Source organism: Budorcas taxicolor, chromosome 17, assembly GCF_023091745.1.
Source record: "Budorcas taxicolor isolate Tak-1 chromosome 17, Takin1.1, whole genome shotgun sequence".
Lineage (NCBI taxonomy): Eukaryota > Metazoa > Chordata > Mammalia > Artiodactyla > Bovidae > Budorcas > Budorcas taxicolor.
Genome location: NC_068926.1, coordinates 72,974,432 through 72,999,215, shown reverse-complemented (window position 1 = coordinate 72,999,215; position 24,784 = coordinate 72,974,432). Strand labels below are relative to the sequence as shown.

Here is a 24,784-nt window from a genome sequence, read left to right as displayed (position 1 = left end):
GGCGTCCTGGAACGTTACAGCAGGGTCTCCCACGGGGAAGGGCCTGAGTCTGACCGGCCCAGCCTCACAGGCCAACAGCCTGAGGTCAGAGTGAGCTGCCGGCTGATCCCCAGGGCTCTCCCAATCTAGCTCCCCACACCAGAGGCTAAAGCAAACACCCGTCAGCCGGGCCTGGTCCACTTGACTGGCCCCACCGGGTGGGTCTCTGGTCTCACTGGGCTTGTCAATCCCCTCCCGGGAGCTGGGGACCCACCGGACGACCAGAGACCCCCCTTCCCCGCGACCTGGAATCCGAGAGCAAGGTCACAGAGGATCCAGAGAGCAGCAAGAAAGTCATCGCCCGACACACAAGCGTTGTTCAGACCTCCTGGTAAGAGCCCACAGGCCCAAGCAGGCCCCCTGGGTTCAAGCTAGCCCGGAGCCCAGGGTCACGTTGCTGAGGGTCAAGGACGCAGGGACAGCCGGGGTCTGCAGCTGTGTCCCCCGCATGGGCACTCAGGCTTCCACCAGCCCTCCTTTCTGAGGAAGCTGCTTGCGGACGCACTTCTGTGAAGCGAGGGAGGAAACCGAAAGTGCGGGCTGTGAGCTGGGGGCACCAGGAGTGGGGGCACCATGGAGGGCGGGGGTGCATCCATGAGGCTGTTAGGAGGGGAGGGGAATCCGGGGGGAGGGTGGGGTGCCGGATCTGGCCGGCGCTCTGCAGTCCCTGAAAAGACCCCTGAAGTGGCGAAAAGCTGGACCAGAGTCCAGCCACTGAACAGGCCGTGGCTGCGAGTGGGTGACTCAGCTTTGGATAACAGTCCTTGTGGGACCACGGAATGTTCAATAAATGACTTAAAAACAGAACGAAACAAAACAAACCTTGGAGATTCACAGGTGAAAAGGTCAGGCTGCGGGATGATCTCTTCTGGGTGGAGAGAGGCATGGGCACTGCCTGCAGGAAGGCCTCGGCCTGGGGCTCTCGGGTGGGGCAGGGCCACACTGGCCTCCTGCTGCTGTCTGACTTTGCTTTTAGCTCCTGTCTGCAGGACCTGCCGTGCAGCCTAGGACAGTAGCTGATGGGATGTGGCGGGAGGGGCCTGGTCAGCCCCGCTCCAGCCACCGCCCCGGCCCATTATGACCTCCCTGGTCCTGCCCAGGCCTTTGTGACAGCTGCCCCTGAGGTGCCTGGGAGCCGTGACACCCAGAGCTCCCTTAGTAAGCGGGTGGCAGGACCGGCCAGGCCACAGCCTGGACCTGGGGTCAGGAAGGGGTCACAGGGAGGAATGGAGGGGCCGAAAACCCTGGGGCCCTGGGGCCACACCCGCCCCCAGTGCCTCCAGCCCCCAGCTCCGGGCAGTCGTGGGGGGTGCCTAGACCCACCCTGCCCGGGGTTCGCCAGGTGGCCCTGCGTGGCGCCTCTCAGCCCCACCCACTCAATGGAGACTGCCAGGCCTTTCTCAGCCCTGGGGACAGGGGGTGGGGGACCCAGGGTCGGGGGCGAGGTACCCGGGAACTTCATCACGAGCGAGGACGGCGAGCTGCAGGGACAGAGGCCGCCAGACCCGGCGAGGATGAGACAAGGACAGACGGACACCAGGCTGGGGTGGGGCTGGGCCCTGCACTCCAGCCACGAGCAAGAGCAGAGGGCTCCCCGGCAGGCGGCAGGGCCCACCTCAGGGCCCCGGCCCTGCCCGTGCCCACCCCTGATCCCGGGCACAGGGGCCTCAGCCTCACCCAGGGCAGACCCCCCCCAGCTCCAGGGCATTCCCCTGGGGCCCGCAGAGCCGTCCTTCCTTCAGCTGGAGCAGGAGAACCAGAGTCTGGTGAGCACTGGGCCCCAGCCCTGCCAGACCCCACGCCCCGGATCCAATGCCCCAGCCCTGCCAGACCCCTCTCTCCAGCCCTGCCAGACCCCGAGCCCCACACCCGGGCCCCACCAGACCCTGTGCCCCGGCCCCGTCAGGCCCACACCCCTCTGCCCAGGCCCCTCCCCAGACATGGCCGTCTCCATCTCCCCATCTCTGTGCCCCACCCCAGAAGAGGCAGAACCAGGATCTGCGGCAGCAGCTGGGGGCCCTCCTGGGGCCGGGGCAGCAGTTCCTGCCCTTGTGCCCCGAGCACTCGAGCTGCACGGCCCTGGCCTGGGTGAGTGCAGGGCGGGGCACGGCCCCGGCAGGACCGTGGGTGGCACTGTGGAGCGCCCTGTGGCTCCATGCGCTCCCCCCACCCCACTCCCAAGCAGTCCATGACCACGGACGCTGCCGATAGCCTTGGGGCTGAGCCGGGGGCTCCTCCGCAGCCCCCTGAGCAGGCCTGCGCCCGGCCCCTGGAGGACAGGGCCCCTCTGCAACTGCTGCGGCAGGAGCTGTGCAGGGGCGAAGAGTCCTTCGTGCAGCAGTCCCAGGTGGGCCGGGGGGGCCGGGGAGGGGAGGGGACAGGATAAGGCGGGGCCAGGGCTGGAAGGGGAGGGGACGGGGCGGTGGGGGGAGCGAGGAGTCCGTGATGCAGCCCCGGGTGGGCCCGGAGGCGGGGCCTGAGTGGGGCCGATGTGCGGAGGGGCGGGGCCGGGGTGAGGGGAGGAGTCGGTGCCTCAGTCCCTGGTGGGGCCGGGGGCGGGGCCGGGGCAGGGCCTAGATGGGGCGGGGCCAGGGAGTAGTTTCTGCAGAAGTCCCACGAGGGCCCGGGGGCGGGGCCTTGGAGGGGCGGGGCCGGGAAGGGGGCGGAGTTTGTGCTGCAGTCCGCGGTGGGCCGTGGGCCCAGGGGGCAGCGGCGGGGCGGGGCCCGCATGGGGCGGGGCCGGGATGGGGCGGGGCCAGGCACTCGTTCCTGTGGCAGTCCCGGGTGGTCCAGGGGGCGTGTCCAGGAGCGGCGGGGCCGGGGCGGGGCGGGGGGGCGGCACCGGGGCCGGGGAGGGGGAGGAGTCCGTGCCGCAGTCCCCGGTGGGCCCAGGGGGTGGGGCGGGGCGCGGTGGAGCGGGAGCCGACCACCCTCCAGCCCTACCTCGGCCCACACTGCGCCCCCTCCCCAGAACGAGCTGCAGAGGATCCGACTGTCCTTTGAGAGGAAGAAAATGGCTATCACCGAGGTGCCACCTGCAGGGGTGGGTGGGGGCGCCGGGCGGGGGCTCCACCTGTGGAGAGAGGCGTCCAGCACGGGTCCTGCTCCATCCTGAGGGCGTGACCCAGCCTCGCCCCTCCCACCAGGTGTGGGACGGCGTGGCTGAAGTGCACATGGCCCTGAACAACCAGGCCACTGGGCTCCTGGTAGGTCCCCGGAGGCTCGAGGCCCAGAGGATGAGCGGGCGGGGAAGGCGCGGGCGAGCAGGACCCCCACTTTACCCTCTCTGGCCCCCAGAACCTCAAGAAGGACATCAGGGGCGTGCTGGACCAGATGGAGGACATCCAGCTGGAGATCCTGGGGTGATGTGGGGCGGGAGGCCCGGGGGCGGGGGCTGGCTGAGCTGCGATGGTGTCTGGGTCAGGGTGCGGTGGACCCGTCCCTGGCCGGTCCTCAGTTCCCCAGCGCCAGGGCAGTGGTGCGGGCTGAGGAGGGGGTATATCTATGGTGCTGACTGCAGCACCCCCGCCCCCCCCCCCCTAGGGAACGGGCCCAGTGTCGGACCCAGGCCAGGAAGGACCAGAAGATGGCATGCAGAGGGGTAAGCCCCCACCCCCACCCCTACCCTCCCAGAAGCCGCGCTTGGGGGAGGAGCCGGGTGAGCAGGCCTGCCCTGACCTCACCGGCTCGGCCCCTCCTCCGCAGAAGGCACGGCTGCAGCTGGGATGCTCCGAGGGCCTCAGAGGCCAGTTCTGGTAGGTGGCGCAGCCGGCATAGGGACCGAGCCCAGTGCCCAGGGCCCATCCCCGGGCGCCCCGCCCCCTGACCACCGCCGCCCGCAGGCTGCTGGCCCTGAGGCTGCTGCTGGGCGCCCTGCTGGCCTGCACCGCCGCCTACGTGTACGTGGTCGACCCCGCGCCCTTCGAGGGGCTGGTGCCACCCCTGCTGAGCCGCGCCGCCGTCTGGAAGCTGCGGGCCCTGCTGGGCCCGTTCCTGCGCCTCGAGGTGGACGGCTTCCTGCCCTTCTAGGCCGGAGGCCCAGCGGCCCCAGCGAGGAGGAAGCCAGCAGGCCGGCGCGGCCCCCAGCGCCCAGAGGCCGCGCCGGCCCCCGCCCACGGCACTGCGGCGCACCGTCCCCGCCCGGAGGCTTGGAGAAGGGAGGGGGCGGGGGCTGTCCTGAGGGCCAGGCCTGCGGCCGAACATATAGACGTGACTCTGGGCCTGTGTGCTTGTTTCCATGGACACCGGGGCTGGCGCCGGTGGCTGTGAGGCCTTCCCGGGCTGATCTTGCTGCGAGGGTCCCTGGGGAGGCACCCCTCTCTGGCACCCCTCGCCCACCTGCGGCGGGGGCAGCCTCTCTGCAGCCCCCTTTCCACCAGGAGAGGGGAGGGAGCCCCAGTGAAAGTGAGCTCCCCAGGCCTCATCCCCAGGTGGGTGGACCTCGGGGAGCAGGTTCTCTGCCCCACAGGTGCTGCTGAACTCAAGCACAACCCGTGTCCCTGTCTGACCTACCACCCACTTCCCACACCTGCCCAGCCACCACCCAGCGCCCTCCCCCCCATTCCCGTTTACTTCCCCAACCCAGGGCCCCTGTCCAGTCCAGGCTTGAAGGACAGGGGACCACGGTGGTGGACAGAGCCACGGGGGTAAAACACAAAGGTTTTATTTTCTGCATTAAACTGGGGCGAGGGGATCCTTTCAGAACAAGAGACCAGATTTGTGGCTGCTCGTCCCCACGTGGGAGAAACAGCTCTGCTGGCGAGAGATGGGGGCTGGCCAAGGCCCTGCCCCGCCCCTGGGGGCATCAGGGGGGCCCAGCTGGCTGGGGGCTGCAGGGCTGGGGATGGCGGGGCCCTCTGAGTACCCCAGGTGTGCAGAGAAGGAAGGAAGACCGTCGGGGCAGGGCTGGCGGGCTGGGGTCTCCTCTGGCTGGCTGCTGCAGGAGCTTAAGGCATCCGCTCATGTGCAGGGTGCAAGGGGAGGGGGCAGTGCAGAGGCCTGCAGGGGCTGCTTGAGACCCCCACCCGGCCTGGCCCAGCCCACAGAGGCCGGGCTCCCTGGGAAGGAAGGGACGCGTAAAGTGCTTGGTCAGGCAGGGGGTCAGGTGCGGGGGCAGAGACAGCCCAGAAGGCTGTGGTGGCCCCAGCAGCTCTGGGGCCCCCGCCTGGGGGGTCTGACCCTCTGCGGCGGGCGGGGGCCTCCTGAGCCGGGAGGGCGCAGGGTCATGGGCCCTGGCAGGCTGGGGGTCAAGTCTAGCTGTGGCTGGTGGAACGGAGGCCCCAGGGCCCCTAGGGTCCACAGCAGCCCAGCCCTCCGGGGCCCCAAAGTGGCCTACTTGGTGTCCCGCTCGGGCCCCGAGAGGCTGGGGAAGAGGCTAGAGGCAGCCAAGTGCAGCCGGCACACAGCCCCCCGGGGAGGCGCCCCTGGGGCTGGGCTCCAGGGGGCCCGCAGCGGCGGGTGGTCCTCTGGGAGGCCGAAGTGGCACAGGTGCAGGCCGGGGGGCGCCCAGGGCTGGCCGCGCCGCCCCCATCCACGGCTGCAGGTGCCGATCCAGCCCCTGCGGGTCGCAGCGTCCAGTGAGAGAGAAGCAGAAAGGCGGAGGTCAGCAGACCAGGCTCTACCCCAGGCCTCCCTAAAGTCCCCTAAAGGCTGTGGATTCCCCCCACCCTGCCCAACGCGTGTCTGAGGAGGGGTGTAGGGACCAGTCCAGCTGCCCAACATCCCAGCCCACGGGCACTCCCTGCTCAGGGGCCCCGGGGCGGCTCAGCCCAGCTGCCCCAACACCCTGTTACTTCCGGGGTGACACAGACACGGGAGGCCACACACCCCTGCCCGGCCTCCAGCCTGGCATCAGTTCAGGAGCGCCCACACAGAGCATCCAGGCCCAGACAGGCTGCCACCCCTTCTCCCGCGGCCTGACCCCTATGCCCTGCCAGAAGCCTTGGTCTTGCTCAAGGAAAGGACCCAAGTGACTCTTTTTCTTTTTTTAATAAAATTATAGATATATAGATGTTGATACAAAAACATAGAACAGACACAACGCAAGCGGGCGCTGCCGTGTGCTCACTCTCGGGTCCCTGGCACCAGGTGAAACTCCGAACCCTCCCGATGTGCTTCCCACGTGGGCCCCAGGCTCCAGCGGGGCCTGGGCTTTGCGTGCCTTGGGTGGGGGTCTCCAGTTTGCAGGGAGGGGGCTCGGGGTGGCCTGGGCCCCCAGGGGCAGCATCAGGCCTCCTGTCTGCTCCCCCAGCCCCCATCGCCTCCCACAAGAGCATAAAGCAGAGGTTAAGGCTTCAGTTAAAGCGCGTTTCCAGGCGGGGCGGGGGAGGGGGACGGCAGGGGCCTGAGCGTTGACACATGGGACGCAGCATGGCAGCTCAGAGCACAGACGTGGGGATGCGCCCACCAGCAGGGGCGAGACGAGACACACGGAGCCAGGACCCCACCCACAGCTGGCTGGCTGTCCGTCTGTCCACCTGTCTGTCAGAATAGCTGGGTGCCTGCGGGCTGGGCCCATGCTCCCTGTGGGAGAGCTGGCCATGCCAAGCTACAAGCTTGCAGCAGGTCCCTGAAAGGCAAGGGGTCAGGGCAGCCGGGCGGCGGGGCCCTCGGCCAGGGGCTCAGGCCTCTCTGTCCGTCTCTGGGCCACGGGAACCCACACAGAAGGGAAGCGGGTGGGGCCGGCTGGGTGACAACCTCAGGGGCACAGGCGCGCTCTGTGCTCCTCGCCGCCCCAGCTCACAGGAACAGGACCACCAACACGCAGGCCCTGCAGCCCCTCGGCCCGCGGCCCCACGGCGCCTGGTGAGCAGGTGCGGACGGGCAGCTGAGGACGAGGGACGGGCCGCGGAGGCGTGGCTTTCCTCACGAGGCATCCGCGCCAGGCCTGGGCCTCCTCTCCAGGGGCAGAGAAGCTGGGAGGGGTGGCCGCGGGGGGTCGTGGTTCCCATGGTGCTCGGCGACGGGGGCAGTCGGTCCTCACACCGAGATCTCGTATGTGGTCCCACCCACGCCGGACACCTTCTTAACCAGCGTGTGCCGGGCGGGGCTGGCGGAGGGCCCCGGGGGGCCGGGGGCCGGCCCCAAGCGGGTCAGACCCGGGGACTGCCCATTAAGCTTACTTGGGGGGGTCTTCAGCTGAGGGTGGTCCCTGCATCGAAACAAGCAGACACACACACACGGTGAGCACGGAAACGCGGCAGAACACAGCCAGCGGAGGCAGTGGACAGAGGACACGGACAGACGGAGCCCTGGGCAGCCCTGCCTCAGCCTGGACAGTCCCACACAGAAATGGGGGGCGGGGGGCGGAGGGCAGACATCTGTCGGAACAGCCACCATCCCTTCCCAGGCCGCTCAGCACAGACCAAGAGCGCAGGGAGGCCAGGTGGACCCCGGCCAGTGCATCCATGTCCTGGCACCCTGAGCTGGGGAACCCAGTCACCCTCTGACCTCCTCCTTGCTCCCTCTGAGGAAAGCAAGGGGCTGCCCTTCGGCCCTGCAGCTGCTGGGCACTAACCAATAGCGTGGACCTTGCTGCCCACTGGGCCTGTCACCCAGCCTGTCTCCGCCCCCTGCCCGAGCCTCCCTTTGCCCGTCTCTGAGCAGGGAAGGCCCTGGGGGGCCAGGACCGTGGTGCCCGCTGCAGGATGACATCACCCTGACTTGGCCTTCTGAACATGGGCAGTTGACCGTCTCTAGGAGCCGGGATGCCCCACGCACTGGGTCTGTCAGCCCGGGAAGAGTGCGGGTTGTTGGCAAAATCACCTGCCCCCACCCCAGGGTGTCCAGGGCATCCTTGGAGCCGGCAACCCTCACGCTGGCCAGCAGGAGCCTGCAGGCTGGGTGAGGCCCACGCCCCAGGGTAGCCTCAGGCCTCCTGGGCAGCCTCCCAGCCAAGAGCCCCACAGACCCCTACCCCGTGCCCAGTGGCCAGCCACACCCCAGCACCCACCTCTGCACAGCCAGCGAGGGCGGCGGTTCCGGGAGGTCCGCGTGGATGAAGGCGACGGCCTTGGGGCCGGCATAGGAGGGTGAGCAGGGGGTGCCAGGTGGAGACGGGGGCACCTGGTGCGCCGGCGACCTGTGCGGGCCGCTGGTGGGCCGGGCCCCTGGGCCGCCGCTACTGGCCAGGTCTGTCTGCAGGGAGGAGGAGGAGGTCCGTGGCGCCCGGCTCACCGCGCTGGACAGCGAGGACAGCGAGGTCTGCAGCGCGGGGTTGCGGGCACCCCCGAAGCCAGGCCCAGCCACCAGGTCATCCCGGGAGCCGCAGCGCAGCCCGGGGCCACGTGGGCCCTCGGACAGCACGCCGGCCTGCTGCAGGCTGTAGGAGCTGGGCGTGTCGTAGACGCCCGAGTCGCCGAGGAGAGAGTCGGCCTGAGAGCGCAGCAGCCGCTCCCGCTCCTCTCTGTCCTTGCGCTCCTGGATGGAGGCCATGATGGTCCGGGAGAGGTTGTCGTAGCGCACGGGCGAGGGCTCCCGCGGCCGCGGGCCCAGCGCCGGGCTGAAGCTGCGGGGCGGCGGCCGCGGCGGGTCGCCTGGTGCCCCCGCGTGCAGGTAGGGTGAGCGGTAGCCGGGGGCGCCGGCTGCGGGGTGGGCCGGGCAGGCGTGGCCCCCCGGGGAGCTGGGGTTCAGCAGGCTATCGTAGGACAGGCTGCCGTTGCGGTTGGGCAGCACGTGGGGGGCAAAGAGGCTGCGGTGGGGCGTGGGGGGCCCACCCTCAGAGCGCAGGGGCTGCAGGGCCACGTGGTCCCCGCCCCGCCGACTGGCCGCCTTGAGGCTAAGGGAGCGCAGGGCGCCTGAGAAGGTGTCGGCCGCGCTGAGGGGTGGGTAGTCAGGCAGGTCCAAGCTGGGCTCGGATGCAAAGTCCAGGCTGTGGATGCTGTCCTCCCCCAGCGTCAGGGAGTCGGTGCCTGTGACCTGCAGGGAGAGAAGGCCCGTCCACGTCTGCCCACCCCAGGCCGCCAGATGCCCTGTGCCCTCTGGGAAGCTGCCATCAAGTGGCGGCAGGTGCAGCGACGAGCTGTTTCCAGAAGCCCGCAGTTCCCTTGCACCCAGAGGGAAGAGGCCCAGGGTGGGCACGGCAGTGTGGGTGGCCTCAGGGCACATGGACAACCAGCCAGACCCTCCATGGGATCCAGGACAACCCCAGGGAGGAGGTGACCATTCTAAGGGCCACCAGACCCTGGCCAGGTATGCCATCAGTCCTGGGGGAGCTCCCTGGGGAGCCAGGCGTGCTGGCCTATCACAGGCCCGCCCCCCAGTGGCCATGAAGGAAGCATGCAGCCCGGGGACCTCAGGGCTCTGGTCCTCTGGCTCAGGCCGCCCACTGCCCCACGTGAACGCAGAGAATAAATGTGCTTCCTCAAGCAATTTCAAATTCCTCTGAAGTCTTCGCGGGGGGCCCTGAAGGCCTCAGGCAGTGACTAACGTGGAATTCCAGGCGCCCGCACACAGTGCTGCCGGGGGCAGCGCCCACAGTGGCCCGGGGAACAGCGCCGAGCCAGCAGGCAGGCAAGGCCAAGGGCCAGAAGGACCAGGACACCCTGCCCCAGCTGGCACGCTCACCCTCGGTGACTCAGAAGGGGTCTTCAGGAGTGCCTCATGGGGGCGGGGCCTCCAGGGGCGGGCCTCCTCGGGTAGGAGCTCCTGGGGCGGGGCTTTCTCAGGCAGGAACTCCTTGGGCGGGGTCTCCTGGGGGCGGGGCCCCTGGGCGGGGTCTCCTGGGGGCGGGGCCACCTCGGGTAGGAACTCCTGGGGGCGGGGCCAGGCTTCCTCACCTGCCCTGCCGGCCCGCAGAATGGCGCCTTGGGACCCGTGGGAAAGGCGGGCCGGAACTTGTACATGGCGGGTGTCGGGGGGCTGGTCCTCTGTGCCGACAGGGCGCTCTCTGGAGGAGACGGGCCGCGGTCAGGCTGGGATCGCTCGGCGCCCCTCCCTCCGCTCGGGCGCTCCCACCTCACCAGCACTGCCCGGGCGTGGGGTCTGCAGGTCGCTGCCAAACGTGCCGGCCTCCACCTTTGGGGGCAGTGGCGGGCCCAGGTCCAGGGGCTTCTCATCCAGCCGGTCCAGGCTGCCCTTGGACTGGAAGGGGACATGGTACAGGCCAGGGGCGGGGCTTTACTGGGGAACCCATCCTGGTGCCCAGGACCCTGACCCTTCCTTTGTTCCGCTTGGTCCTCTTCCTTCTACGTGGTCCCGCCAACCTGGCGGCTTCCCGCCGCTCCCCATCCCCCGCCCTCCCCTGGGCGCCCACCTTGCTGCGGCCCAGGCCAGCCTTCAGCCCATTGTCACTAAGCTTGACCTTGAGCGGAGGCGCTCGCTCCAGGAGCTCCGGCCGAAGGAAGGGCGGCTTCAGGCGAGCAGCCAGCGGCAGCCGGGGCGGCTCCACCACATACCTGCGCCAGGGCAGAGGGTCAGTGGCCAGGGCGGCCCCGCTTGAATGCGCGCCGAGGGGAGGGCCCGCCAGGCGAGAGCAGATTGGACGGGCTGAGAGCCTCACCGGGGCGCCAGAGGGCTGCACAGCACGTGCTCCACGTTCCCGTAGCAGCCGCGGGTGAAGGGGTTCACGCCCCCACGGAACTTCCCCGTCACCTGTGGATATGGAACCCCTCAGCCAGCCTGGCCACCCAGGGTCCAGCCAAGGAGGGAAGACAAGCAGGGATAGCAGGGTTCCTCATAGGTCAGTTGAGCAGGGTCAGCCCAGGGGTGTTCAGGACCTGCCCATGTATGCAGTGGGACTTCTAAGTTGATTCACTGGTGGCCACAGTGGCCACCGATGGGGGTGTGGAGGGGTACAGGGCAGGCGCGACCCTATGTGCCAAACCCCACTGGGGCTCCAGGGCCGGAGCCCTAACGTGCCAAACCCCACTGGGGGCTCCAGAGCCGGGCTCCAGGGCTGGAGCCTCCCCCAGCACTGCTGCGCATCAGCCAAGGGCCTCCAGGCCCCTGCTCCGACCACGCTCCTGCACGTCATCGTGTGGCCCGGGCTCCTCGCTCAGCCGGTTAAGGACCCGCCCACACCCCATCCCCGTCAAGAACGCGCGGCCCCCCAGGTCTGCACCTGCTCGTTGGTGGTGCGGCCCCGAGTGACCAGCACCACATGGAAGCCCGTGAGGCCGACGACGGGGATGAAGAAGAGGCGGCCACACACATGACGGCCATGCTGGCCCGTTAAGGCCAACGGCCAAGGACGAGGACGGAGCAGCTGCCTGTGGATAGAGGCTCAGGCCCTCCCCACCACCCACTCAGGGAAGGGGACCCACTCCCCGGGGGCTTCCGGGCTCCGCCCCAGCCCTCCGGGCCTCGACTTCCCCGCGAGATGTGTCCCCGGCCCACACCGCCTTTGTGGTCAGGCCAAGGATACGTAATGGTGGTGTGGGCGGGCGCCCAGCCCCTCCGCATGGTTCAGCACGTAGACCAGCCCGAAGGCGACGACGCCCACCATGTGCGCGCTGAGCGACAGCAGGAACAGAAGAAATAGCGGTAGTTGCGGCGCCCGATGCAGTTGTTGACCCAGGGGCAGTGGTGGTCGAAGTCCTGGGTGGGAACAGCAGGTCAGCACGCGGGGGGGGGGGGGGGGGGGGGGCGGGACGGGGGGGGGGGGCGGGGCGGGGGGGGCGGGGCGGGGGGGCGGGGCGGAGGCCGGACCGCAGGCGGAGCAGAGGCGGGGCGGAGTCAGGGGTAGGGCGGGGCCGGAGGCGGGGCGGAACTGCAGGCAGAGCAGAGGAGGGGCGGGGCCAGGGGTGGAGCAGAGCTGAGGGCGGGGTCATGGGCGGGGCCGGGCCAGAAAGGGCGGGGTGATGCGCGGGGGCGGGGCCAGGGAAGGGCGGGGCCGGGGCGGGGCCGGGGCGGGGCCGGGGCGGGGCGGGCGTCACCTCCACGCAGTTGTCGCAGACGCTGCAGTGAGAGCACCGCGGCGGGCGGTAGAAGTGGCAGGTGGCGCACCACTTCATGCGGACCTGGATGCCCCGCACATCCACGTTCTTGTACAGCGGGGCCCGGAAGTCGTCCTCCTTGTCCTCGTCCTCATCCGCTGTGGGCCGGGGGCGGCAGGAAATTGACCGCCCTGGCAGGAGAGGCCAGCCCTTCCCCAGCCAGTCCGCTCCCGGCCCGGCTTGCCCCCGTCAGCCACCCACACTCGAGCGAGAGCGAGTGGGGAGCCGCCCCACACAGGGCCCTACCTCGGGGGAAGACGCCAGGGTCCATGAAGGTGGCCATGCTGAAGTTGGCCAGGACGAAGAGGAAGAGGACGCCATTGTAGACGGGGACGGCTGGGGACACGGCGCGCGTCAGCCACGGGCACCTGTGTGGGGCAGCAGGGGGCGCTCGGTCTGGGGTGTGGCAGGTGTGTGGGGAGGGGGCGTGGGGCAGCGGCTTTAGGCCACACACATGCGGCGCTGAGGGTGGCCACCGGAGCCAGCTCCGACCCAGCCACCCCCAAGCGCCTGCCAGCAACTCAACTCCCAGCTGAGAAAACTGAGGCTCAGAGGAAGGGCAGGAGGGGTTGCCCAGAGGCAAGCCTTGTCCTCCCACCCACGTTGGGCATCCTTCCTGGCTGGGTCCCTTTCCCCAGGAGGGGTGGACACAGACGGGGTGAGAGCCCGTCTCTGCCCATGCACTCTGATGGGCAGAGGCCAGTGACCCGCTGGGCAGCTCAGGCCAGCCCTGGGCCTCACCCAGACCTGTCCCCAGCCTGGCAGGCCCCTGCTTCCAGGGAGGTTCTCGGGTGTGATGTGGGGAGCTGCCTTCCTCGGTCTGTGAATGCATGGTGCAGAGGGCGCGTGCCGTCCCCTGTGGGGTGCGGGCTCAGCGCCTGGGCCTAGGTGCATCTGCAGCCAGATAGCCTTGCCTCATTGTTTCATGTATTTGTCTGTGGCCGTCAGGCCTCAGTTGCGGCACGCAGGATCCAGGCGTACCGGCTTCTCCCTTGTCGAGGCGCACAGGCTCAGTAGCTGCGACCCACAGGCTGAGCTGCTCCGCGGCAGGTGGGACTCAGCTCCCCAAGCAGGCGTCCAACCTGCATCGGATTGGCAGGCAGATCCTCAGCCACTGGACCCCCAGGGGCCCCAGCCCCTTCTTAGCTTGTCACCTTTCTCTCCGCAGGGCAGTACAGAATCCCTGTGGACTCTCTCATCACCCCTCTGCACTGGGCTCCAGGGCTGTCCCCTCCTCCAGTAAGCCTTCCCAGACTGCTGGCTCGCTGTGCGGGTCTCGAACATGTCCCCGGTGGACACCCTGGCACCAGAGTGTCTCCCCAGCTCTCACAGGACCCACCCGCAGCCCTCTCTGAGGATGTGCCTGGCCTCAGGCAGTGGCTCAGGGCCCCCTGCCCCCACCCTTGGGGGTTCCTTGAGTTTGCCCACCAGGCTACCCCGAAGCGCCTCTGGCTCCAGGCTCCCTGTCCCTCCTGTGCTGAGCAGGGGCCGCCCAGTGGGTCCGCTCCACACACCCAGGCCCTGCATGGAGGCCAGGAGCCCCTGGGATCCCCGACACCGGCCTCGGGGACAGGCCCTACGGCCACGCGTGAGCGAGTCGTGCGGGTGGCCCTGGCCAGCCCACACTGGGCACACTGGCACCCAAGCCTGCCTTGGCCAGCCGCCAGCCCCACCACCCCAGCAACCACCTCCGTGCGGGTGGAACTTCTCTATTTTTAGTGGAAAGCGAGAGGCTATTTAAAGACTCCGCTCCCACGGCAGCACGCTGGGCGGGCTGGGAGCCGCGCGTCACCCCTTCCTCTTCTCCGGGACCTGCCGTGGAGGCGACACTCAGCCCGAGGACACAGCGTCTGCGTGCTGGGCGGGCGGCCCGCCTCCACCGTGCCTGCCCATGGACAGGAGCAGACGCCTTCCCCACGCCCGTCCCTGCGCGCTGGCCGGGCACGCAGGCAGCACTCGGTGCACACTCGTGGCCTCTGGTCCAGCGCCACTTGGAGGGTCGGTGGTGGGCCCCGGAGGCGTGCTCCGCCCAGCGGGGTGGGAGGAACTAACAGCCCAGATGCCAGTGGAGACAGGTGGGTGCAACAGAGCCGGGACCGGCCGGGACCGGGGACAGGTGGATGCGGCAGACCCGCGCTGGTGCGGAGAGCTGGCTCCCCACGCGCCTTCTGGAGACGGCTGGCCGCAGCCTCCACGTGGAAGGATGTGCTCTCCTGCACTGGTGCCGGACGCAAGCTGCAGCGGGGCAGCGCGCCTGTCAGCCCCGCCTCACTGTCGGGGCGGGTATCAGGGCCGTTGCCCCGCCCCCCGCAGCCGTGTCCTCCCTGAGGCTCTGTGGCCCTGAGCGGCAGCGGGCCCGGCAGCGGGCCCGGAGCAAGAGCTGCAAGGCGGCGGAGCCACCCTTGCCGGATGGCCTCTGCCCCGGATGGGCACCACCTGCCCCCCAGTGCCCCTGGGCAGCACGTCCCAGGGAGGGCAGGGTGCGGCTTCAGCGAGGGCAGGGCAAGCCTGGGGGCACACGGGTTTTCTGACAGGGGCCTGAGCCCCCTCCATTCACTATCTCTAGCCCCCTAGGCTTGACTTGAACACGGGGTCAGGGGCTGCCCTGCACCCTGGCCCCTGTCCTTCCGCTCACAACCTCCACCCCAGGCGTGCTAAAAGGGGTCTCAGGCCTGGGTCCCCCACGGAGACCGGCTCAGTCACCAGTGCTGCCAGGGCCCAAGGACAGCTAAGCAGGGGAGAGAACAAAAGAGCACACGTCCCTGTGAGCACGCACACACGCACACGTGTGGACACTGCATAAGCGTGCCCACATACAGGGCAAGTGCAACGGAACGGCCGGGTGTGCGCTGACGTGTGTATGGACAAGCACACTTGTGCCCACAGTGACGCATCCATACCCACAGACACGGACGCAGACACGTCCCCTTCTGGACTCTCACCCCCGGCCCTCTGTGGACCCCTGTCTGTTCCATGTGGGCAGGGCAAGCGTGAGGAGGGAGTGAGGAAGCATGCGCTCAGTGGGCAAGGCCTGGTGGGCACTGCCCGGGCATCTGAGCCTGAGCCGGGCTCCAGGGGACCTCTTGGTCCTCGGGACAACCCCCCAACCCCCCAGGGAACAGCGTGCTCCAGGCCCCCCCTGCCAGCTGGGGGTTGGACACTGATCACCAGGGCAGCCGTGCTGTGGGCCCCGGCAGGCCCCCTCCCCCCAAGCCTCCCATGACCCCACCTGGGCCTACAGGAGGCCCCACCCAGCAGGATGGGGGTTCCACAGAGTAGCAAGCAGCCACAGCTAAATGCGGAATGGAAAATTTTTTTAGCTCAGACGTTTTCATTTAAATCGGATTCTTCATTAACAGTGGCTAATGAAGCTCAGGCACAGGGCAGCCGGGACCAGAAGTTGGGCGGCCACTCTGCCCTGGTCCAGCCAGGAGGGCCGCTGGCTTCCTGCACCCACCCCACGGACCCCCGAGCAGAGGAGGAAGGTGCCTCAGGGCACCAGGGCTCCTAAGGCTACAGGTGGCAGGTCGTGGCAGGGGGCTCACCTCTCCCTGTAGCCCCTGCCAGCAGGCTTGTCCATGTCGGCCCACTGCAAGCTGGCTTGGTCCTAGGCCGGGCCTCATGGTCCAACTGGGCATAGGGACCACTCAGGTCCATTGTGCCTACCCCTCTGTGCGACATCCAGAGGGGAACCCAGTGGGTCCAGAGAGACAAGACAGCCCAGCCCCCACGTGGGTCCCGGCCCCACAGCCCTGGCCCTCTGATGCTCACAGGGTCCCCGTCACCCTGCAGGGTGGCTCCAGGAGTTGGAAGGGGCGGGTCAGGGACCTGGCCTGGGGCTCTCAGACCCCCCAACCCAGCCGGGGGGCACTGAGCCTTCTGGTGCCCAGGGGGACAGGACTGTTCTGAGAACCCAGGAAAGCTTCCTGGAGGAGGAGGGCTGCCAGGCAGCTCCCCTGTGGCATGCTACCCTTCCTCAGTGGGGGGACCCCACCTCTGGGCATGCTCGCCACGCCCCAGCCTCTCCTGGTGACAGGTCTGAATGTCCTCCCAGCCAAGCCGCTCAGCAAGCTGGCCCAAGGCAGGGGTCCCTGGTCCCCTCAGCCTGGGCTCCCACTCCGAGCCTGCCTCAAACAGTCAGCTCATATTTCCTGAGCACAGAGAGGGCCAAGGGCCCCAGTCAGTGTCCAGCAAAGCCCAAAAAGCAGAGAAGACAGAGTCCCATTCCTGCGGGGGCCCAAGGCGGGGTGGGGAGCGCCCCGGAGGGTGGTCTGGCTCCGCGCAGGGCCTGGGACCAGAGCTAGGGGGACACAAGGCCTGTCCAAGGAGGGCACTGCCCGGCCCCCTGCCCACCTGGAACGGCACACTGCAGGCAGCATCACTGGGCCTGGGTGGCCTGGCAAAACCCCCGCAGAACCACACGGCCTTGGTGGAGCCCAGCAGGACTGGGCTGAGAGCAGGCCGGGGTCCCTGATGGTCACTCAGCCAAGGAGCATGGCCCGGGGGCACAGGGAGGGTCCCCGGGCAAGAGGACTGCTGCGCCTGGGCACGGCCCGTGCCCCCGTGCCCCTATCTTCCCCACCGAGCTGCCCTGGGGTGCTGAGCACAGAGGCAGGCCAGGGACCCTGCATGCTCGCCCCCGGGGGTGGGGCCATCGGGACCCTCTGAAATCAAGGGAAGCCACAGGACAAGAACCCTTCCTTGAGGGGGTCAGGGTGCTCTGAGCAGGAGAGGGGATGATGCTGAGCTCAGCTTCTTATTAAACTTTTCCCTTGCATCTCACAAGTTCTCACCAAGAACACGAATTCCTTTTAAAGTTAACGAAGGACTAACGCTGAATTGCACTTGGGGGTGAGGAACCAGGACCGGCGAGCGGCTCCCCCGGGGACCCCCACCAGGGCCCAGAGGCCAGAGCAGGGAGCCCGCCCCCCAGAAGCCCCCGCGGGACGCGTCCTCCCTCGGCCCGCACCCGCTGCCCACAGCCAGCAGCATCTCAGCGACAAGAACACGTCTGCTCGCCAAAGCCAGAAATAAGCCCGTCCACACAGCCTTTTTTAAACACGCTCCTGGCAGCCTGTGGTGCCCACCCAGCCCAGCAGGGCCCACTCGCCTGCGGGCGTCCAGTGCAGCCTGGTCAGCCTCGGGCCGCTGCCCACGTCCCTGCCAAGGGGAAAGGGTGCCCAGCTGGCCACAGTCACCCCAAGCCTCAGGTCCCCAGGAAGGCCGGAGCAGTAGTTACTCTGGTCACCTGGCCGTGTCCCAGTCTGGAAACCACGGCAGGAGGTGGCTGCAGACCTGCATGGCTGAAGCCGGGGTCCCCAACCGCTCCCTGTGCCTGGGGTTGGGGGCAGGGGGCAGGGTCACGACAACGCAGAGGGAACCTTGTCATCAGCACCCGCCTGGTCTGCACCAGCCCAGGACCGGCCGGACCGGCTGGCCCCCTGCCTCAAAGGTTCCAGTGCCCCCTGGAGCCAGAGTCCCTGGGTGTGGCCTGGTTGGGCCCTTTGGCTGTGACCACTGGGCCTTCCTGAGGAGGTCAAGGGAAAGAGGAGGGCACTGCCAGACCAGCGTCGGCAGTGGCCGTGGGGCAGGCACGTGGCAGCCAGGCCAGGCCACACCTACACGGGAACAACTTGGCTGTGGCCTGGGGCCGGACGGCCGGGAAGGCACCCGGGAGCCACCGTCCACTGCTTGCAAGGGGGGCTGGTGGCCCTGGGAGGCCGGCGTCCCCTCCTGGGCCCACAGGGAGGGCAGGGCTGCAGCCTCAGCCTGTGCAGACCCACACGCACTCCGCTGCCCCGGGGCGGGCGCCTCACACCCCGGGGGACCTGCCTGGGCACTCCGGGGGGGGCCTGCCAGATACCAGGGTCCTCACACCCAGGACTCACCTGGCTCTGCCTGGCTCCCGGCATCAGCCTTGGCCCAGGGTGGGGGCTCGCGGCGCCCACAGCCTTGTGCCCCCCACCCAGCCCAGCCCACTGTCCAGTCCCCGGTGGGGTCCAGTCCCACCGGGCCGCGTCCAGCGCCCTGCGCGCAGCCCTGCCCCTTCTGGCCCCGGCGCCCGCCGCGGCCGACTCACGTGAACACGAAGAACAGGGTGCTGGAGCCGACCAGCAGCGCGGCCGCCGTGGCCACCGGGATGTACTTGGCGGGTTTGAGGCGCGTCCCGGGGCTGCGGGGCATCCTGGGTGCCGCGCCGCCGCATCCCTCCCCGGGGCCGGGCGGGCGGGGCCGGCAGGACGGGCAGGACCCGGCGGCGGCGGCGGCCCGGGAGGAAATCCCACCCCGCGGGCGCGGCGGCGCGGCGGCGTGCTGATGTCAGCGCGCCCCTTAAGGTGGACCGGCGCGGGGCCGGGGGCCAGGCGGGGCCCCTCGCGACCACCGCCCCGCGCGCCCTCCCCGCCCTGCGCTGGGGGCGGGGCCGGGCTCCGACCCTCCCGCCGGGGGGCCCCTCCCGGCCCCTCCAGCCAGGAACCGCGACCCTGGGGGGCTGCTGCGGGCCCGCGCGCCTGGGGTCTGGTTCACTAGGGTTCGCGCTGCCGCCAGGCCCCACGTCCGGCCCACAGGCCCTGCGCGGGGCCTTTCTGGGGCAGACCTTTCCCTCAACACCTCTGAGCTCCTGCAGGGCAGGGCCAGGCCCCTCCCGCCCCAGGACATGTCCAAGGGTGGCGGATGGTGACAAGGTAGGGCGCCTTGATGGTTTATCCCCTGCCCACTTCACAGCCCCTGAGCTGGACGAGAGGGCAGCAGCCGGCAGGGTAAGGAGGGCGGGGCGCTGGCCCTCTCCTGTCCCAGGCTGCAGACCTCGCGGGACAGAGTGGGGTGCCCTGCCCCTGCCAGGACAGGCTGCCTGGGCAGGCTCACCCTCTGCAGGAAACCCCACCTCCGGACCCCGCAGCTGCCACTTAAGGTGGAGCTGACTACAGTGAGGTCGGGCCAGCCCAGGGCCCCTGCTCTGAAGCCAAGACCTTCAGCCCCTCCCCAGGTGGGAATCTCCCCAGACAGCGGGGCTGGACCCCGGCAGGAATCCATGGGCGTTGTCTGCTGCTCTGTGTCCAGAACCCTGTGCAGCCGTGTGCCTGAGCCCCTCAGGCTGGGAGACCCCGCCTGACCCCAGGGCCCCAGGCAGCTGCCAGACCGAAGAGATTGTGTGGGTGTCCTCCCACCACCCGTGGCCACCACCTCTGCCTGGCGGGGAGCAGCCCCCAGGCCGCAGGCAGGCAGGAAGCGGACACCTCCTGGCTCTACCCAGCTGCCTCTGCCTCCGGTGGCCCGAGGTCCTGCGGGCACACTGCGGTCCTAGCCCTGCCCCTCAGGGTCTCTGGGTCTGTAGCGGGTGGGTGCAGGGCCTGGGCAGAGGGTCCCAGGGAGCTGTGGCCCAGGGATCACCTCCCAAGGGCAGCAGGGAGCAGGCCTGACCTGCAGGCCAGGGGCCGACATGGACGCGGCAGCCACTTCCCTTCCCCACCCCACCCTCTCGCCCTGCCCCACGCAGCCTGGCTCAGGGCCAAGCACAGGCATCCTCTGGCCGGGTCCTGCCGTGTTCCCCAAACCCCCACCCCCACAGGACTCCCTCGGAGGCAGTGGTCTGCAGAAGACACAGGGCCTCACCGGACTCGCCCCCCGAGGACGCCCCACCTCCACCCAGACAAGACGGCCCGGAGCCGCGCAGGACAGTCTTCTCTGAGGACGGTCACAGGGCTGCGCCCGGCTCCAGGTCCGACAGGCAGCTCCGCCAGGGCAGAGGGCCACCCAAAGATGCCCGGTCAAAGCCCGGGGGACACCGAGGACTCCTGGTGGGCGTCCTCACCCCAAGGCAGGGGCAGAGCGAGGGGGCGGCGCACACACGTCCTGCCTCCATGCAGGTTTCAAACGTGTTGTTTATTCGCTATTTTGATGACTATAAATAAGTGTTTCCACTATGGAAAAGAAAGTTAGCACGGTACATTCTCGTGACCAGGGAATGGATTTTCTGAAGTTGTCTTCATGAGGGCAAAAACTTGGAAAAAAAAAAACAACCTGGATGTTGGAAGTCAGTTCTTTATATAAAGTCCCTTGTAAAAACAAAACAGAATAAAAACAAACCGAAAAGAAGGCGCAGGGCAAAATTAAAAAAGAAACGGGGGAGACAGGGGCAAGCTGCCCGGGGCGCCTCACTGCTCCTCCTCGGCAGGCGCCAGGGCCGCGTCCTGGGGCTGCTCGCCCTCCTGCACCGATAGCGCCTCGAGCTTCTCCACCACCTTCTCGGCGCTGTCATTCTTGCCAGACCCTGGGGGACACGGGCGCGCGGTCAGAGGGAGGCGCAGCGGCCGGCCGTGTCCCAGCATCTCCAGGTGAGCGTGTGCCCGGGACTCCAGCGGCGGCACAAGCCCCTCCCCAAGCCCCGGCGGCCCCACCCCCAGAAAGCACCCCTGTCCGGGGTAGCTGTGCTGCCCTTCACAGGGCAGAGGTCACAGCCCCCGCAAGTTCCTGTGGCAGACGGAAAAAGCACCCGCCCGGGGCTGCGGCTGGGTGCAGAGTGAGTCTGCAGAGCCCCCCCCCCCGCCCCGCCCCACCCCCCAGCACCTTTTTTTTCTTTCTCTTCAATCTCTTTCCGGCACTCTTCAAACTTTGTCTTGAATTTCTGTGCGTCTGCAAAGAGAGAGACGGCGCCCCAAAGAGCCCTGAGCAGCAAGGAGGACGCGGTCCCGGAGGGTCCCACAGACACCCCACTCCCATCTGGGCAGCCCATCCTGCCAGGCACTGCACTGGAGCGGGCCCCACAGAGAGAGGCGAGGCCTCCTTGGCACCAGACGGCCGGCGACGGGGTGCCGCTCTCCACAACGCCAGCGGAAGGACACCGCCGCCCGGGGGGCAGGCGGGGCACAGCCCTGTGAGCGCAGGCCTCCCCGGAGGGCCCCCCGTACACATCCAGGCCTGCTTACTCTCGGCATTGAGGAAGCGGATGGCCAGCAGCTCCTGCTTGGGGCACTCATCAGCGAAGTCGGCATGGGTGTTCCAGACCCAGGCGCGGTCGCTGCCTGCGTTCGGCTTCAGCTCCATCATCGGCGTGACTGGAGGGAGAAGCCCCATGAGGACCGCACGGCTGCCAGGCCGGCCCCCACCCCAACCCCTAAAGCCCTGACTGGAGCAAAAGCCTGGTTGGGGGTTCGCCAAGCCAGGCCCAGACAAAGGCTTGTGGGTCTGGATCTTACCCAAACCCCTGCAAACTCCCCGTGCCCACTTAAAAGCAGGACTGTCCTGAATCTGGGAAGAAAGCAGCCATTCCCCGACCATGAGGACACCTCAGCAGGAGTCTCCAATGCCACCAGACCCATTCACCACCAGCCGCCCCAGCCCTGGCCCTGTCCGAGCAGACCCAGGGCAGATGTGGGCCGCAGCTGGGCAGGCCCAGCCTTTCTGAACAGGGTGCCCACCACGTGGCAGAGTCCATACCTGGCCACACATCAGGACCCAGCCCACAGCAGGCAGGGCTATAGCCGAGACGCATAAGCCACAAGTGGGGTGAAGGAGACCCACCACTCTCGGCCTTGCACTGCCCAAGCACATCCCAGGGAAAGAGGCCACTGGAAGTGGACACCGAAGGCCCGTGACCAGCTTGTACGCCACGGAGATCGAGCCGCACCCAGGAATCTGCATGGCCACCCATCCCTCAGGCCACGCAGGGACTCAAGGAGGCCAGCTTCCCAAGAAACGAGTGCCCCACGGCCACACTCGTCCCACGTGCCTGACAGAAATCTCCCAGGACCAGTCCCAGGAACACATCACACTCAGCACCGAGACCACTCATCCCAGCCCAGAACCCCGCTGAGCCCACGTGCCTCCTGGGCACTCAAGGCCCCTCTCTGCCACCGCCCACCCACCTGCACACCAGGCCGGAAACCCGGTGACCAGCCAGGCTCTGAGAGAAGCAAGGTCAGGGAAAACCTCTGGGAAACACCTCAAACGGGGCTGGAGAACAAGGACCAGGCCAGAAGCGACAGGGTGGGCTGAGCGGGGCGTGGTGGGAGGACCTCGGAGCGGGGGCACAGGAGCTGGCCCAAGAGTGTCGACGGGACCGTGGTACTGGGAGGCCGGTCCCTGCCTGTCCAGCCACATCAGCCTCCCGGGCCCTCTGGTTCTTGCCGGGTCACCTGTGCGCCCCCTCGCCCCGCCCACTGCAGTGATTGGTGCAGATCTTGCGCGTCCCCGCCCCTCGCCCCGCCTACTGTAGTGGTTGGCGCAGATCTTGAGGGTCTTGTCCCTGCGCATGAGCAGGCGAATGGTCCCCTTCTCCTTGTGCTTCAGCAGCTTGACGTCCCCCGTGCCCCGCTCCTTCCACTCCGGAAGGTCGTTCTCTGAAGCAAACCGGAACAGCTTGGCCCGCCTGCAAGGAAAGCCGTGGGGAAAGGCGTTAGGCAGGCGTAGGAGGGACGAGGCCGGGTCTACACCCGAGGCCTTGCCAGACATCCCTGCCTTTTACTCCAGAACTGCAGATCAGGACATCACCAGAAAAGCGAGGAGGCCCAACAAACCCCAAGTCTTACAGGAAAGCCTGACCTTTCAGAGGGCGCACTGCACTGCCGGCCAAGGCGGCCGTCACGGTGCGGGGGCTCCCTGGCGCCACGGATGAAGGCAAGGGACGAGGAGCCTTTCCTCCGCTGGGAAGACAGGCTGCAGGCCTCCACTCGGGCCACAGGTTCTGGGCCGAGTCGGCCTTCCCACCCACAGCAGCTCGGCCGTCTGCCTCGCCAACAATCCCAGCTCTGCCGGCCCCTTTCCTGCGGAGACTGCTCTCTGCGCCACACGCAACCATCAAGGGAGCAGTGGACCCACGAGGAGGCCCCTCCCGCTGGCCCGGCCTCCCTGGGGAGGCTGGGAGGCGCCCAGGACTGGTCTCCAGCCTCCCGGTCTTAGAGGAGTGATCCCCTCTGCTTCCCTCCTCTGACCCACAGTGGAGCACTCAAACCGTACTCTGGTGTTTCCGAGGGAACTTGAAGCAGTGGAGAGTCGGCCCCTCCTTCCCTCGCGCCTCCCAGCGATTCCCACTAACTTGCAGCTGTGTCTCCCCGGCCCCCGTGCCGCGTGGTGCCGGCACTGGCACACTCGTGACCTGGCCACACGGCTTCTGCGAGCGCTGCTTCAAGGTGACCTGGCCACCGCAACCTCTTGTTGACGGCACCAAGATCACAATGATTTTTTTTTTAATATAACTTCGATGACTAACCACCCACCTTTTATCTGTAATTCCAAGCATCATTTCGTACGTTAAAACTAAATCTGAAATTCAGGAGCTTCAAAGGATGCCAGTGTTGAAGAAAAAAAGACAGTGCTGGTAAAGACCCAATGCTCAACCAGACACGGGGCTGTGGGAGTCTTAAAGCGAGGAGGCAAAGACAGGGGTCTGTGCAGATGTCACTTGTGGGCACAGTGGGACAGGCCTCAGGGCAGTGTGCGTCCCAGGGGCCAGGAAGGAGTGTATTCGAGAGCAGCTTAGTTTCAACATGGGAGGAACCATCACAAAATCCTGTGGTTAAAGGTCAAGCCAAGATCTTAACACCTGTATAAAAAAACACACTTTGGACCTCAAAGTGAACATGCCTACTTCTGAAAAGATGCCAACTTACATTTTAAAAAGTTCCTCTTCATCTTCTTCCAGCGTTTTAATTTCTTGCTCGGGAAGAGAAACTATTGGCTCAAACTGGGGGTCGTGGTTGGACTCATCAGCATTCTCGGTGGAGGTGTCATGGTCCTCGTGGGTGTCCTGCAGTGGTGGGTGGAGACGTGAGTGACCCTTCCGGCTGCGCCAGACTCCACCAGTGCCCAGAGCGAGGCATTCCCACTAGTGAAGGGCCTATCACCCCCAAAGCCTTTCTCCAACCTGCAGTGAGACACTAGACTCCGATATCCTCTTTCAGATGCAAGACACCATCTCACAGACTCCCCGAACTCCCCCGTGCCCCCGCACTTCATTTGTAAGATGGGAACGCAGATACTGCCACGTGCAGATTAAGGGTGGAGGGTGGGAGGGAAGGGCCTCGAGTCGAGCACTCCTCTTACAAAGCCTTTTGAGTTTTTACTGGGTGAGAAAAATCTGTGCTCTTGCTTAAAAGTTGCGGCGGCGTGCTACTATGTATGCAGAATTCAGTTCTGCCAACAACTTGATCTCGGTGGGGGAAATGACGCGTGTAAATCAAGAGGATTCACGCAAATAAATGCCACAGCGTTCGATCCAGCGCGGAGGACTAAATACAGGGCACGAAAAGGCAGGTTTTGGGTTGCCTCAGGGAGCACGTGGCTTGGAGATCCATAGCCCCGGAGGTAAGACGCCAGGACTGAGCTCCCCGGCTCGGCCCAGGAACGCAGGCCTCCGCCGGCCACTCGGCCGGACGGCACCTCCCTCCCCCAGCCCAGGTGGCCACGGGCCGCCCGCCAGGCCGCGCGGGCGCGGAGGCGGGTAGCGGCTCGCGGACCGGCACCGGATGAATGGGGAGCCGAGTGGACCGGCCGCGTCCGCGCGCGGGGGGCCGGCGGCGGCCAGGGGCGGGCGCGAGGCCCGGCCGCCCCAAGGTCACGCGGCGCGGCGCCCGGGCCCGCGGGCCGGCGGGGGTTGGAGACGGCGCGGCCCGCCCACGTGGCCGGCGGCGGCGGCGGCCGCGGCGCCCCTCGGCGCCCGCCCCTGGCCCGCTCGCCCGGCCCGGCCCACCTTGGCGGCCGCCATGGGCGCGGCGGCGGCGGCGGCTCGGCGGGCTCGGTCGTCGCGGGCTCCGCGGCCTCTCGGCGGCTGCTCGCAGCTCCTTCCTCCGCGTCTGGCGCCGGCGCCTCCCGCCCGC

The 24,784-nt window shown here is 68.0% G+C and overlaps 3 protein-coding genes and 1 non-coding gene across 4 annotated transcripts; 1 reads left to right on the top strand and 3 right to left on the bottom strand.

Moving 5' to 3' along the window:
- The first annotated feature begins 1,265 nt into the window (after positions 1-1,265).
- On the top strand, positions 1,266-4,068 carry CCDC188 (coiled-coil domain containing 188). Its single transcript, XM_052655186.1, has 9 exons — positions 1,266-1,805; positions 2,020-2,127; positions 2,282-2,386; positions 3,011-3,067; positions 3,186-3,245; positions 3,337-3,401; positions 3,583-3,640; positions 3,745-3,794; positions 3,882-4,068. Exons 1-9 carry the CDS (start codon positions 1,266-1,268, stop codon positions 4,066-4,068), a joined length of 1,230 nt encoding a protein of 409 aa, XP_052511146.1.
- A 631-nt stretch (positions 4,069-4,699) lies between these two features.
- On the bottom strand, positions 4,700-18,210 carry ZDHHC8 (zinc finger DHHC-type palmitoyltransferase 8). The gene is given in 14 exon segments (XM_052654599.1): positions 4,700-5,596; positions 7,991-8,955; positions 9,816-9,925; positions 9,999-10,119; positions 10,292-10,433; positions 10,538-10,629; positions 11,099-11,178; positions 11,181-11,200; positions 11,402-11,418; positions 11,420-11,508; positions 11,511-11,574; positions 11,913-12,070; positions 12,219-12,340; positions 18,052-18,210. Coding segments are annotated over 14 exon segments (2,310 nt in total). The 5' UTR covers positions 18,156-18,210; the 3' UTR covers positions 4,700-5,370.
- Positions 18,211-19,839: 1,629 nt separating this feature from the next.
- Positions 19,840-24,773, bottom strand: RANBP1 (RAN binding protein 1). Its single transcript, XM_052654366.1, has 6 exons — positions 24,658-24,773; positions 23,579-23,715; positions 22,181-22,338; positions 20,897-21,025; positions 20,538-20,603; positions 19,840-20,241 (listed from the first exon to the last, which is right to left on the bottom strand). Exons 1-6 carry the CDS (start codon positions 24,670-24,672, stop codon positions 20,126-20,128), a joined length of 621 nt encoding a protein of 206 aa, XP_052510326.1. The 5' UTR covers positions 24,673-24,773; the 3' UTR covers positions 19,840-20,125.
- LOC128062702 (small nucleolar RNA SNORA77) lies at positions 20,380-20,500 on the bottom strand. The gene has a single exon (XR_008200852.1). It is a non-coding gene; the product is annotated as a small nucleolar RNA SNORA77 (small nucleolar RNA).
- Positions 24,774-24,784: the final 11 nt, after the last annotated feature.